The following is a 15,405-nucleotide window of genomic DNA, read 5'->3' on the forward strand; positions in this document are numbered from 1 at the left end:
TTTTTACTTTGTAAGAAACATACTGCCTTGCCAGTGACTGATTACAGTATAACAATTGTTTGTTTTCACAAATCAAAACCCCATCATACAGCACTTTTTTGTAACAAAAAAATTCCTGTCCACTAACATAGCTATAAAGTCAAAAAATAACAAAAAACAAGTATAGAAAACATTGATTTCACTTAGGTTAGCAAAGGTCATTCATTCAGTTTAATATTTGCTCACTATCCAGTGTTTCCATTTTTTTAAGTTTGATTGTAATTTGTTTTATTTTAAATCTCAATCACTATTACTCCTTTTAGAAAACTGCAGCTTTATAAAATCACATTTACAGATCAACTTTTTCTGACAAAATTCAACCTTATAGGCCTACTTATGTTTGAAACTGCACTATCTATATCAAAAATATACATTGAATAAAACAAACAAGAAGATGGCTTCTGGTATTCTTCTGAAGGATTGGAATTAAAAACAACTTGTTGGCTATCACTGAGCAGTCACTACCTATTTTCTGTGAATTTGAGTCTTGTGCTTTATCATTAGATCTACGATGTGTATGTTTTACAGAAACTATGAGTTCTTAGAGTTAAGATGTCCTCTGCTCTTTATTTACCCATACAGATACAGCTTTCGTAGGTGAGGGCGGATAAAGATGCTGGAAATACACTGTGGCCCAAAAAGAATTGTTAAAATATGACAGCTTAATATGCGTTTTACCAAGGGTAAAAAAGTCAACTATGGCAATTTCAAATCTGGCATATCTTTAAGTTTTTAGTGCCTTTCAAGGTTAATCAGCTGTTCCATTGTTGCTAGCATGTTTGAATTTTTAAAACATACAGTTGCAATATGGGCATGTGCTTAGTTTACTGAATGGTTTATACAGGAGTGTATATAAAGTTACGTAGATAATTTGAAAAAAACTTATAAATTTAAAATTCTAATATTATTCGTAGGGAGAGTTAATCAACTGTTGTAGTTTGTTTGCTTATGGATATATATTAATAAAATTTTGCCATTTTATTTATTTCATACTAAGCTATCAACATAAAAAAATAATGTAGAAAATAATTTGAGGAAAAATTATCTACAAAAGATAACTTTTTATCTTAAATAACTAAGTGTGTATGCCAGTTTACTTTTGGGACACCCGGTACAGTTTAGGGTGATATACATGTGTCATTTTTAAGTAACTTATCAAAACAATTACTTCTATCATTATGTTTTGTTATAAGTTCAAGGTCCACTTGTTTTTTCATTAATTAATTTCTTTAGATGGCCAAAACAAAGACTGAGAGAATTGAAGAGTTGACTTCATTTGTCAAGTGAGTGTACTGTGTTTTATTCAATGTTCGTTAAATATTTGTTTCTATTTACAAGTACAGTGGTGTTGCCACAATCAAAAACTATTTTGTAGGAAAATTCATCTATTATCTTAAATTAGTTCTTTCCACTTCACCTCCCCCCACCATGTTCTAAAACAATTTACTTCAATCTTAATTCCATATTTATGAAAACACTGCTTACATTGATGTTACATCATGATAATAAGTTTGTTATTTTTAGGTACTAGTTTAGTGCCATTAAATGTACATAGGCCATATATGTGCCTTATTAATAAAGATAATTTGATTTTGAAACTGGAAGTCTGAATCTTAATCTCAATTTCATACCGAAATTAAGATAAAATAAAATTAAGGATTTTTTTAATAAAAGGAAAGTGAAAAGTACTGGTTATCAACAATTATTTAATACCCGTACTGTTCAAAGATCTAGACAATTAATTAATTAATAATGGTCTGTTCAAATCCACATTTTAGTCCCTGAGCTGTGATTTAATTAAATACGGTACTGGTTTTACTTTGACTAAAGATTTTTTTACCTTGTCTCACCTACGTTATGCCGAAACGGCCGTAATGCAAATTACAAAGGAGTGAGCTGTGAACAAGGTAATGCCTATTGTTTATAATAAAATTCTGCAATAACGTGCCATTTCTTCACACTAAGTTTATCTCGTAAAAATGTGTATACTTGAACAAAAAAATTAATTATATTTTATTATTATCTGTACTTAACTTATCTCATTTAATCGAGAATTTAATTAATTGAAGATTACTCAAATCCCAATTTATGTGACAAAACCTGATCCCTGACCTTCGGTCTACCTGGCCAAGGCACGAGCCAGTCCGATGTAGATCTCAGGTCCAGGAGACAGGTTATCATGGCACAGACTGTAGTTAAATTGGAGGTTACAATAGGCCAGCAGTATTTTTGTAATCATTAAATTAATTTATTGTAGCATTTTCTTTTAACCTATTTTTAACAGGTAGGCAGGCCTATTTCTGTTTCTTGTAAAGGATTTGTTAAAAGTGTCTTATTTCTTTGTTTGCTTACTTGATGTCCTGATGTCCACGAGAAAAACTGTGTTTTAATGTTTAAACAAGGGCTATCATGTATGTCTTCAGTTTAATTATTTTCACTTTCTTTCAGAGCTAACCACCCTTATTCCGTGCCAGAAGTTATTTCAACACCAGTAAGTCCTCGTTCAGTTCTTACAAACGTAACTAATTTGTATTATTTCAGAAGTAAATCAATTACAATTTTTGACAGTTCTCTAACTAGTCAGTTGTTAAAAGCTTCTTTAACCCTTTGAGTGCTATGCAAAGATATATCGGCGTTTTAAGGGATATAGAGAGGAAGGTTATTTCAACAAAAAATAGCAAAACTGCCATCGGTGACCTGCATGTTCATAGGATACACCAACAACCACTTAGCTAAAAGATTCGCCCAATTCGATGATTCGAGGTGTATGTCTAAACCAAGGATTATGAACACCTCACTATGCCCACTAAGGTCACCAATTATTTGCCACACATGACGGGAATTGAACCCGAGCAAACAAATGCCACTGGCCAAGTGACACACGCGACACGCCCTAGCCTTCTCGGCTATCTGTGCTTGGAGACTGAGGAGTCAAAAACCGGTATTTGAGCTGACGCCAACGATTGCAAACAGATAGCGCTACAGCAGGTTGTTCAATGCGTTACAAGGTAGCACCACTAGTTTATTCACGGACTATTTAGATATTTTTCAGTTTAACCACAACAGTGATCATAAATTGTGCTTCTGAGGCTTTGTTGCAAAAAACTATTTTTCCTAAAATTGCTATATTATAATAACCTTATCAAACTAAATCAAGGTTAAATTCAATATTACATTGTAAACTAGATGTCTTTCGATTTTATGAGATTTTGGTTTCAAACAATGCTATCAGAACATTACAATTTACCGGTAAACTTGGAAATTTACAACAAAATCAAGTACCGTACGTTTTATTTAATGTTTACTACCAATACCACCCGGACTATTCTTTGTTATATATTTGTTATTGTCTTATTATTCACAATCAGCCTAATTAATAAAATAGTGAAATAGAACGGAAGCCCACCAGCTAGTGCAAATAGAATAGATCAGCTGTTGCTAATGTTTATTGTTTAAAATCTAACATGTCAATTGAACACTGTATATGTTTATTGTGATTTTGTAAACACATTTATCAGGTAAGTTCAGAAACCATGTAATGTGAAAGAAACATAGCGATGACTTAAAACCCAACAAAACCGTACTGTTTCAACCCGACAGTGCAAACCGTATAGTGTGAAAGTATCGTTAGATTTGTCATCCTTATGGATCAGCTCAAGAGTATTATTAGTTCCGTCCGGTGCTCTGTAGGAGTCGTGTTTTGTTTACAATTTCTTACTTGTGATTTCAGTCACTTGAAACCTCATTTAACCAATTAAAATGATCTAATCATAAACAGTAACTAATCCCCTAGATGTATAACCAAACAGTAAGGCACAAATCATGAAATCAACCCTAAAATAATAGAAACAAAATTTTTTCGTTACTAGCGATCAGTGTCACCAACATAAACTAGACATTAAAAACAAGCTTCAAAATTTACAATGGAATGAGAAGTCTACTTGTGTTGGTTAGTCTACGATACAATCATATCATCATTATTTCATTTCATACTTTGCCTTAAAGCTTAAGGCTATGTACAGAATGCCAGCATTATAATATGCTTTGCCGGTAAAACACATTAAGAATTTAAGACCTAATAATTTTGTTAATGCACTATCTTGACTGTTCCAGATTGAAAAAGGCCATGATTTATACTTAAAGTTCCTCCATGATAATGTACCAGAGAAAAGTTAATTTAACATTACTACCAAGACCATCCATGTTACTTCTGAATCAGATAAAACAAACATCTGATAAATAAGGGTCATTGATATAATTCCACATCTCTGGTGGAAGTTGCAATTTATAAGGTAGGCCTACCGAATTGAGCAAAAAACCTTTACGATATGAAAGGATAGCAAAAAGTTGATTATAAAAAGTAAGAATATTGTCGGAAATAAAATTGACATTTATAAACCAGAATGCATATTATTTATATCCTATGTAATTTTCTATTATTTGAATATTGCAGTGTATAAGATACACAAGGTAGGCCAGGCCTACAATAACTTTCTGTGGGAATAGTTTGTAGAAATCCTGAGAAATACATTTCCATCCCCGTGCATAGTTTGGAATGGTGTGATTTTCCTTTTTGTCTTATATAGTAGTCACCTTGATCTCAAATTTGATTGGCTGGAGTATTGAGATGCTTGCAAGGCTGTATTATTAGCTGGCTGCTAACAGTTGCTGTAAAATTTGTTTCTTTATTTTAAACAATAGTGCGAATGTGTCCTTAAAATGAAATGAAGATCTGACTTCAAGGCTCTTCTAAAACGAGTTGAAGTTGATGTTTTACACCAAAATCATTGAATAGATTTTATCATTTAACATTTAATCAGTTGATTTTAAATAAATTGTATTATTTTATCATTGGGAACATCACTTTTCACTGTTACATTTTACCACTCTGCGTAGGTATTTAACAAAAGTATTAGGCTATCTATTATTAGTTAATTGTATTTCTTGTACGTTCCTTCACTTGTTAACTTAAAGGATCACTAACAAATAAAATCCAGTGTAACAGATCATTTTATACATAGCTTTGTTATCCATCAACTTTTGAAGGCCACTATGTAGTAGCTTATTGCTACTAGCGGATTTCATGTGGCAAAATTATAACAGTGTAGCTATCAAAACCTAATTTTCACTGATCAAACCTTTAAATAGAGGTATGGTGGCAAATTTGGTAGTGGTAGTGGTCACATAAAAATTGTTAGGCCTAGGCTACTAAGATTTTGATTCTAAAATTTTGTAAGTATCAGAACAAAAAATGCAGGTATTAGCTTAGGTAAAATAAATACAGGACAACAGGCTACGGTACATGTAAAAAAATACCTAGATGCTGTTTATTCAATTCAAACTTAATTTCTTCAAACATTACAACAAATTAATGACTGTTATAAGTACAAAAATTATTTGTTAAGAACTTTGACCCCACTCAGCAAATAACCACTGCTTGAGCTAACTGTAACAAATGGATGTGTTCATCAAACAAATTTGTGTGTAACAAATTTGTATATATGTATATATATATATATATAGATATATATATAGATTTATATATATATGTGTCCGTGAACACGATAACTTGAGTAATTTTTATCCGATTTTGATGAAATTTGGTTTGAAGGTGTAAGGCGGGATAAACTTGAATGAGTTCGCGATCCAGCATGATCGGACCATGGGAACAGGGTTTTATGGGGGGTTTTATGGGGTAAAAATTGGTTTTTCTCACTTTTGACCCTCAAAACACAAAATTTCCCAATTTTTCTCTAAACCTTCTTAAAGAGCTTAAAAAAACAAACAATTCAGTATATCAAAGTGTTTTTGTACGGTTATTGGTTACGGAGAAAAGGTATATCTTTTGATCAAACTTGGCAAATATATTCATTTTCTACTAAGCAATACTTAAAACACACACTTTATTAGTTTCCTTGTAGCAGCAAACCTAGGTACTCGTTAAACCTAATGTTATTTAAATAGATCGATTGAAAATCAATTCAGCCAAATGGAAATTCGCTTAGACGGCAGGTTTGCTGCGGCGGGGGTATTGTTAAGTTGATAATTATTTATGTTTAAAAAAAATCATAATTAGGTTTTCAATGGCAAAAGTTCATTTTAGTCAGCTGGTGTCCGGCAAAATTCATTTCTATTCATTAGTACCAAGGCAACATTAAATAAACAGGCCGTGCCGTAATGCTCCTCTGGTATGACGTCAGTGGCGTCACCATAGGCGACGGCATCAATAGTTTGATTTTTTAGTTATATTTTTGTTTTCTAAGAAAAGATTAAAACAAGCAGCTAATCACAAATGGCAAACATTACGCCATTGCCGTCGCCTATGATGGAGCATTACAGCCTGTTTATTTAGTGTTGCCTTGGTAGTACCATAGACTTCAAAGATAGTACATAATGAAATCCTATTTGATTAAGCAGTTGGCAAACAGCTGTTTTCTGGACTAAATCCTTGTGTGAAAAGTCTATTATAACAGTGTAGTGTGGCAAAAAAAATAAATTAGAATAATGATTATCTCAATCCTGTTTCATGTTATAATGACATATTATTTACAGATACAAATGGGAAGGTAAAATAGAAGAGGATTCTGAATTGCTCCTGGTATGCATTCTTTCGTATTCTCTATGTAACACTGTTCTAAAATATCAATTTTTTTTTTACTTTGTAAGAAACATACTGCCTTGCCAGTGACTGATTACAGTATAACAATTGTTTGTTTTCACAAATCAAAACCCCATCATACAGCACTTTTTTGTAACAAAAAAATTCCTGTCCACTAACATAGCTATAAAGTCAAAAAATAACAAAAAACAAGTATAGAAAACATTGATTTCACTTAGGTTAGCAAAGGTCATTCATTCAGTTTAATATTTGCTCACTATCCAGTGTTTCCATTTTTTTAAGTTTGATTGTAATTTGTTTTATTTTAAATCTCAATCACTATTACTCCTTTTAGAAAACTGCAGCTTTATAAAATCACATTTACAGATCAACTTTTTCTGACAAAATTCAACCTTATAGGCCTACTTATGTTTGAAACTGCACTATCTATATCAAAAATATACATTGAATAAAACAAACAAGAAGATGGCTTCTGGTATTCTTCTGAAGGATTGGAATTAAAAACAACTTGTTGGCTATCACTGAGCAGTCACTACCTATTTTCTGTGAATTTGAGTCTTGTGCTTTATCATTAGATCTACGATGTGTATGTTTTACAGAAACTATGAGTTCTTAGAGTTAAGATGTCCTCTGCTCTTTATTTACCCATACAGATACAGCTTTCGTAGGTGAGGGCGGATAAAGATGCTGGAAATACACTGTGGCCCAAAAAGAATTGTTAAAATATGACAGCTTAATATGCGTTTTACCAAGGGTAAAAAAGTCAACTATGGCAATTTCAAATCTGGCATATCTTTAAGTTTTTAGTGCCTTTCAAGGTTAATCAGCTGTTCCATTGTTGCTAGCATGTTTGAATTTTTAAAACATACAGTTGCAATATGGGCATGTGCTTAGTTTACTGAATGGTTTATACAGGAGTGTATATAAAGTTACGTAGATAATTTGAAAAAAACTTATAAATTTAAAATTCTAATATTATTCGTAGGGAGAGTTAATCAACTGTTGTAGTTTGTTTGCTTATGGATATATATTAATAAAATTTTGCCATTTTATTTATTTCATACTAAGCTATCAACATAAAAAAATAATGTAGAAAATAATTTGAGGAAAAATTATCTACAAAAGATAACTTTTTATCTTAAATAACTAAGTGTGTATGCCAGTTTACTTTTGGGACACCCGGTACAGTTTAGGGTGATATACATGTGTCATTTTTAAGTAACTTATCAAAACAATTACTTCTATCATTATGTTTTGTTATAAGTTCAAGGTCCACTTGTTTTTTCATTAATTAATTTCTTTAGATGGCCAAAACAAAGACTGAGAGAATTGAAGAGTTGACTTCATTTGTCAAGTGAGTGTACTGTGTTTTATTCAATGTTCGTTAAATATTTGTTTCTATTTACAAGTACAGTGGTGTTGCCACAATCAAAAACTATTTTGTAGGAAAATTCATCTATTATCTTAAATTAGTTCTTTCCACTTCACCTCCCCCCACCATGTTCTAAAACAATTTACTTCAATCTTAATTCCATATTTATGAAAACACTGCTTACATTGATGTTACATCATGATAATAAGTTTGTTATTTTTAGGTACTAGTTTAGTGCCATTAAATGTACATAGGCCATATATGTGCCTTATTAATAAAGATAATTTGATTTTGAAACTGGAAGTCTGAATCTTAATCTCAATTTCATACCGAAATTAAGATAAAATAAAATTAAGGATTTTTTTAATAAAAGGAAAGTGAAAAGTACTGGTTATCAACAATTATTTAATACCCGTACTGTTCAAAGATCTAGACAATTAATTAATTAATAATGGTCTGTTCAAATCCACATTTTAGTCCCTGAGCTGTGATTTAATTAAATACGGTACTGGTTTTACTTTGACTAAAGATTTTTTTACCTTGTCTCACCTACGTTATGCCGAAACGGCCGTAATGCAAATTACAAAGGAGTGAGCTGTGAACAAGGTAATGCCTATTGTTTATAATAAAATTCTGCAATAACGTGCCATTTCTTCACACTAAGTTTATCTCGTAAAAATGTGTATACTTGAACAAAAAAATTAATTATATTTTATTATTATCTGTACTTAACTTATCTCATTTAATCGAGAATTTAATTAATTGAAGATTACTCAAATCCCAATTTATGTGACAAAACCTGATCCCTGACCTTCGGTCTACCTGGCCAAGGCACGAGCCAGTCCGATGTAGATCTCAGGTCCAGGAGACAGGTTATCATGGCACAGACTGTAGTTAAATTGGAGGTTACAATAGGCCAGCAGTATTTTTGTAATCATTAAATTAATTTATTGTAGCATTTTCTTTTAACCTATTTTTAACAGGTAGGCAGGCCTATTTCTGTTTCTTGTAAAGGATTTGTTAAAAGTGTCTTATTTCTTTGTTTGCTTACTTGATGTCCTGATGTCCACGAGAAAAACTGTGTTTTAATGTTTAAACAAGGGCTATCATGTATGTCTTCAGTTTAATTATTTTCACTTTCTTTCAGAGCTAACCACCCTTATTCCGTGCCAGAAGTTATTTCAACACCAGTAAGTCCTCGTTCAGTTCTTACAAACGTAACTAATTTGTATTATTTCAGAAGTAAATCAATTACAATTTTTGACAGTTCTCTAACTAGTCAGTTGTTAAAAGCTTCTTTAACCCTTTGAGTGCTATGCAAAGATATATCGGCGTTTTAAGGGATATAGAGAGGAAGGTTATTTCAACAAAAAATAGCAAAACTGCCATCGGTGACCTGCATGTTCATAGGATACACCAACAACCACTTAGCTAAAAGATTCGCCCAATCCGATGATTCGAGGTGTATGTCTAAACCAAGGATTATGAACACCTCACTATGCCCACTAAGGTCACCAATTATTTGCCACACATGACGGGAATTGAACCCGAGCAAACAAATGCCACTGGCCAAGTGACACACGCGACACGCCCTAGCCTTCTCGGCTATCTGTGCTTGGAGACTGAGGAGTCAAAAACCGGTATTTGAGCTGACGCCAACGATTGCAAACAGATAGCGCTACAGCAGGTTGTTCAATGCGTTACAAGGTAGCACCACTAGTTTATTCACGGACTATTTAGATATTTTTCAGTTGAACCACAACAGTGATCATAAATTGTGCTTCTGAGGCTTTGTTGCAAAAAACTATTTTTCCTAAAATTGCTATATTATAATAACCTTATCAAACTAAATCAAGGTTAAATTCAATATTACATTGTAAACTAGATGTCTTTCGATTTTATGAGATTTTGGTTTCAAACAATGCTATCAGAACATTACAATTTACCGGTAAACTTGGAAATTTACAACAAAATCAAGTACCGTACGTTTTATTTAATGTTTACTAACAATACCACCCGGACTATTCTTTGTTATATATATTTGTTATTGTCTTATTATTCACAATCAGCCTAATTAATAAAATAGTGAAATAGAACGGAAGCCCACCAGCTAGTGCAAATAGAATAGATCAGCTGTTGCTAATGTTTATTGTTTAAAATCTAACATGTCAATTGAACACTGTATATGTTTATTGTGATTTTGTAAACACATTTATCAGGTAAGTTCAGAAACCATGTAATGTGAAAGAAACATAGCGATGACTTAAAACCCAACAAAACCGTACTGTTTCAACCCGACAGTGCAAACCGTATAGTGTGAAAGTATCGTTAGATTTGTCATCCTTATGGATCAGCTCAAGAGTATTATTAGTTCCGTCCGGTGCTCTGTAGGAGTCGTGTTTTGTTTACAATTTCTTACTTGTGATTTCAGTCACTTGAAACCTCATTTAACCAATTAAAATGATCTAATCATAAACAGTAACTAATCCCCTAGATGTATAACCAAACAGTAAGGCACAAATCATGAAATCAACCCTAAAATAATAGAAACAAAATTTTTTCGTTACTAGCGATCAGTGTCACCAACATAAACTAGACATTAAAAACAAGCTTCAAAATTTACAATGGAATGAGAAGTCTACTTGTGTTGGTTAGTCTACGATACAATCATATCATCATTATTTCATTTCATACTTTGCCTTAAAGCTTAAGGCTATGTACAGAATGCCAGCATTATAATATGCTTTGCCGGTAAAACACATTAAGAATTTAAGACCTAATAATTTTGTTAATGCACTATCTTGACTGTTCCAGATTGAAAAAGGCCATGATTTATACTTAAAGTTCCTCCATGATAATGTACCAGAGAAAAGTTAATTTAACATTACTACCAAGACCACCCATGTTACTTCTGAATCAGATAAAACAAACATCTGATAAATAAGGGTCATTGATTTATTTCCACATCTCCAGTGGAAGTTGCAATTTATAAGGTACCGGTATCAATAAATTAACTGAGCAAAAAACTTTTACGATATGAAAGGATAGCAAAAAGTTGATTATAAAAAGTAAGAATATTGTCGGAAATAAAATTGACATTTATAAACCAGAATGCATATTATTTATATCCTATGTAATTTTCTATTATTTGAATATTGCAGTGTATAAGATACACAAGGTAGGCCAGGCCTACAATAACTTTCTGTGGGAATAGTTTGTAGAAATCCTGAGAAATACATTTCCATCCCCGTGCATAGTTTGGAATGGTGTGATTTTCCTTTTTGTCTTATATAGTAGTCACCTTGATCTCAAATTTGATTGGCTGGAGTATTGAGATGCTTGCAAGGCTGTATTATTAGACGGCTGCTAACAGTTGCTGTAAAATTTGTTTCTTTGTTTTAAACAATAGTGCGAATGTGTCCTTAAAATGAAACGAAGATCTGACTTCAAGGCTCTTCTAAAACGAGTTGAAGTTGATGTTTTACACCAAAATCATTGAATAGATTTTATCATTTAACATTTAATCAGTTGATTTTAAATAAATTGTATTATTTTATCATTAGGAACATCACTTTTCACTGTTACATTTTACTACTCTGCGTTGGTATTTAACAAAAGTATTAGGCTATCTATTATTAGTTAATTGTATTTCTTGTACGTTCCTTCACTTGTTAACTTAAAGGATCACTAACAAATAAAATCCAGTGTAACAGATCATTTTATACATAGCCTTGTTATACATCAACTTTTGAAGGCCACTATGTAGTAGCTTATTGCTACTAAACTTGCGGATTTCTTGTGGCAAAATTATAACAGTGTAGCTATCAAAACCTAATTTTCACTGATCAAACCTTTAAATAGACCTTTATTTCAAACCTTTATTTCTTATTTATGTAAATAATCTTTGTGAAGGTGTATTCAATGGCAGACTAGTTGCGTTTGCTGACGATACTGCACTGTTTTACAGCAGTTCAAATCTAGAGCAGCTTAGACTAGAAATGCAAGCTGATATAAAGATGCTAAGAGTGTGGTTCACAAAACACTTTATGGTCATGAGTCCTAAAACAAAGTACATAATATTCAATCTGTCGATCGTAACCTTAGCTTTGCTGAGCCATTAAAATATCATTCGTTAAATTGTAAAATGGATATACAGTGCCAATGTGCGGACATTGAACAGGTAAATTCAATTAAATATCTAGGCTTAAATGTTGACTCGAAGATATCTTGGAAAATACATATTGAGGCAGTTAGACAAAAATTATTGAAATACATCCGGATATTTTATATGTTGAGGCCAATCTGTAGGAAAAATGTTTTGAAATCTATATATTATGCTCTGATAAGTTCGAAAATCGAGTATGGGATTGAGGTGTGGGGAGGAGCATATTACTCAAACCTTAAACCAATAATAACCATACAGAAGTATTTTGTCCGCATAATATCAAACAAAACAAAATTCGAACACTCTGAACAATTGTTTAAAGATTTACAAATTCTTACATTTAAAAATTTGTATATTTTTAAAGTTTTAAAAGCTTTCTTTGATAAAAGTGGGGAAGACCGGCACAATATAGGATCTCGAGCGTTGACCCTTCGAAGATGTTTCAATGTGTCAGTCCCTAAACCAAATTCAACAGCTTTTAAAAACTTTTATCTTTATCTTGCTCCAACTTTCTTTAATTACTTGCCAATTGATATAAAAACGTGTTTCAACAAAAGACGTTTTTGTTATCTCACAAAAATGTTTCTATCCTCCAACGATTCTAATGCATATTATCGAAATTGTTGCCAAGTTTATCTATGACGTGTATCCATTTCCCAATTTATCATATTATTTTATTTCTATATCTTAATGATCATCATATTACTTCTAAACCACATAGTTTTTATATCCTAAATGCATCTAGTTACTCTCCCTTGTTATTTGTACAGTGTTTTCATATTTATCAGGTCTAAGGTATTTAGTCCTATTTTAACAATGAAGCTTAGTAATGTTATTTTTTTTAGAGTTGCTTTAGAGTGTAACATTTATTGATGTCGGTGATCCCATCTTTTGAGCTGTTTTTATATGTGTTTTTTCGTAATAGAACATCCCAAACAGGTCTTTGACCTAGGGATGAATTGTTTCATAGTTATAAATAAGTGTGTGAGTTAAATCTTAAATAGTTAATCTAAGTTATTCTTAAGTACTCTGTGTAAAAGCTTGTACAAAAATATGAAACAATAAAGATTTCTGATTCTGATTCTGATAGAGTTATGGTGGCAAATTTGGTAGTGGTAGCGGTCACATAAAAATTGTTAGAACTAGGCTACTAAGATTTTGATTCTAAAATTTGGTAAGTATCAGAACAAAAAATGCAGGTATTAGCTTAGGTAAAATAAATACAGGACAACAGGCTAAGGTACATGTAAAAAAATACCTAGATGCTGTTTATTCAATTCAAACTTAATTTCTTCAAACATTACAAAAAATTAATGACTGTTATAAGTACAAAAATTATTTGTTAAGAACTTTGACCCCACTCAGCAAATAACCACTGCTTGAGCTAACTGTAACAAATGGATGTGTTCTTTCAGGCAGAACTTGATACGGCCTCAGCCAAGTTTCTGTTATTCTTAAATACACAATGTCGTGTCTCTGTTTCAACTGCAAATAGAGTGCCACAAGTGGCTCTTGATACAGGGAGTACACTACAAAGGGTCTAGATGGTAAAAGGTAGGTTAAAAGCTTGTTCAGAATGTTGGTAGGATATTCTTTACACACTATTACCAAACCATCAACTTTTTTCTGGATCACTTCTACAGCCAATTCTGCTTCGAGAGCCCACCTGGGCTTTTTACCTCCAGATTCAGTGTTTGAAGTACTAATATTTTCTTCCGAATGTTTCCTTTTGCGAGGCTCAGGGCTTGAACTAGAGTTTGTCTTATTTTCTTCATCCAAGCTGCACCTTTCATTTGATTTTGTGTGGTTGTTTGTTTCTATAGCTAATGGTAGAGAAGTAACACTTGTTTCAGGAGCTGCGGGTGTAATATTATCTACTAAAATTTTATTGGTTGGTTGAGCTTGATCAATCAACTCTAACATTGTTGACAAACGAATTGTTGTTAGTCGGGACATTTGATCACTTGAAAAATTCATGGCTAGAACAGCTTGTTTTTGATTTTGGTTACCAGGGGTAATGTGAATCAATTTTCCATTGGATGATAAATAATTAAGAAGAGTAGCTGCTACCATACCACTGAAACCATTTTCCACCAAAATATAGTTTCCATTAGGTTGCAAGTTGAGTGTTGTGGAAATCTGTGAGATTGTGTCACTTCGTATACCAACTGATTTAGGCAAATCTCTATTGTAAAATATTTCTGATATTAGTCTTATTGAAGGGCTTTTGATGGTGATGAACTCAAAATATTTTTTTTCTTTCTTCTTTATGTATTTTTCCTGGGAAAATTCTGTCTTGATGTGGAAAGTTTTGCTATTTTCTACGAGCTGCTCAATTATAACTTTAGGAGCGATACCTTTATCTCTTAGTAATTCTATGTTACCTGAGGTCAACGACTGTGATGATCCATCATCACGAATGCTTCGGTTGTCCAATCCACTGCCTATGCCTAACTCTTTTAAAGATTCTTTACCACAGGAAACATTACTTGTATCACACAGTTGAAGCGTAAACTGTCTATTACATCCTACTTTTGGGACAATTTTGAATGTAGAACCAAGTTTTTCCCCAAAAATTGCATCTAATTCAATTTTATCCTTGCCCATAAATAAACTACTTGTCTTTTCGGACAACAAATGGAGTTTGTTGTATTCTTTCCTCTGAAAAATGACATATTGTCCGTAGGCTATAGTGGCTGGATTACTTGAATCCATTATCACCATTAAAAAATTTGGTCAAGTTAAATGAGCTGTTTTTAACTTAATATAACTTAAAACACACATAAACAAATTCTCGTCTTCAAGCAAAACATAACCTCATTATTCTCAAATCTCCATCTCAAGCTTCTGCTTCACTAATTAGTAATTAATTCTTCCAGTCAAAACAAAAAACAAAACTGCAGTTAACTAATAAACTAGGCAACACTGGAACTGTAAAAAAACTCAATGCAATGCTGCTGTCTGTTGGGGTCGAGTTCCAGGTTTCCAGCAAGGCTCAAGGGACGTTCCGTGACGTAGGCTCGACGTCACGATTTCATGACGTTCACACTTTCCAGTTCCATTCCTTTTCCTTGTCCATTTTAGTGATTCTGGTTAGTGGTTTCACAACGATGTCGAGTGCGGGATTACCATAATATGTCTCATATTATGAGACCGGTAAAGGAGTTCAATAAATGAGTTATTGAGTTTAACACATTACGCCATACTACA

General features: G+C 32.5%; 2 protein-coding genes across 7 annotated transcripts in view; one reads left to right on the top strand and one right to left on the bottom strand.

The window, feature by feature from the left end:
- LOC128992753 (protein CutA homolog) overlaps window positions 1-11,119 on the top strand; it is a 41,811-nt gene extending 30,692 nt beyond the window's left edge. For 5 of the 6 annotated variants that reach the window (XM_054416488.1, XM_054416485.1, XM_054416484.1 and 2 more), the window contains exons 4-7: window positions 6,592-6,637; window positions 7,963-8,012; window positions 9,178-9,220; window positions 10,845-11,119. In XM_054416488.1, the coding sequence (XP_054272463.1) occupies window positions 6,592-6,637; window positions 7,963-8,012; window positions 9,178-9,220; window positions 10,845-10,907 (202 nt within the window). In that variant the 3' untranslated portion in view covers window positions 10,908-11,119. Of the gene's footprint in view, window positions 1-1,272; window positions 1,323-2,487; window positions 2,531-4,152; window positions 4,444-6,591; window positions 6,638-7,962; window positions 8,013-9,177; window positions 9,221-10,844 lie in introns of those variants that run through there. The other variant, XR_008490734.1, reaches the window with a different exon arrangement.
- Window positions 11,120-13,437: 2,318 nt separating this feature from the next.
- On the bottom strand, window positions 13,438-15,010 carry LOC128992750 (tRNA (adenine(58)-N(1))-methyltransferase non-catalytic subunit TRM6). Its single transcript, XM_054416481.1, has one exon. It carries the CDS (start codon window positions 14,917-14,919, stop codon window positions 13,531-13,533), a length of 1,389 nt encoding a protein of 462 aa, XP_054272456.1. The 5' UTR covers window positions 14,920-15,010; the 3' UTR covers window positions 13,438-13,530.
- Window positions 15,011-15,405: the final 395 nt, after the last annotated feature.

Source organism: Macrosteles quadrilineatus, unplaced genomic scaffold (assembly GCF_028750875.1).
Source record: "Macrosteles quadrilineatus isolate MER2022 unplaced genomic scaffold, UCM_ALF_1.0 Scaffold_4__1_contigs__length_99947679, whole genome shotgun sequence".
NCBI classification, from domain to species: domain Eukaryota; kingdom Metazoa; phylum Arthropoda; class Insecta; order Hemiptera; family Cicadellidae; genus Macrosteles; species Macrosteles quadrilineatus.

Excerpts from the sequence above, each read along its gene's own strand:
- LOC128992750 (XM_054416481.1), bottom strand. The coding sequence starts at position 14,919 with ATGGTGATAATGGATTCAAGTAATCCAGCCACTATAGCCTACGGACAA.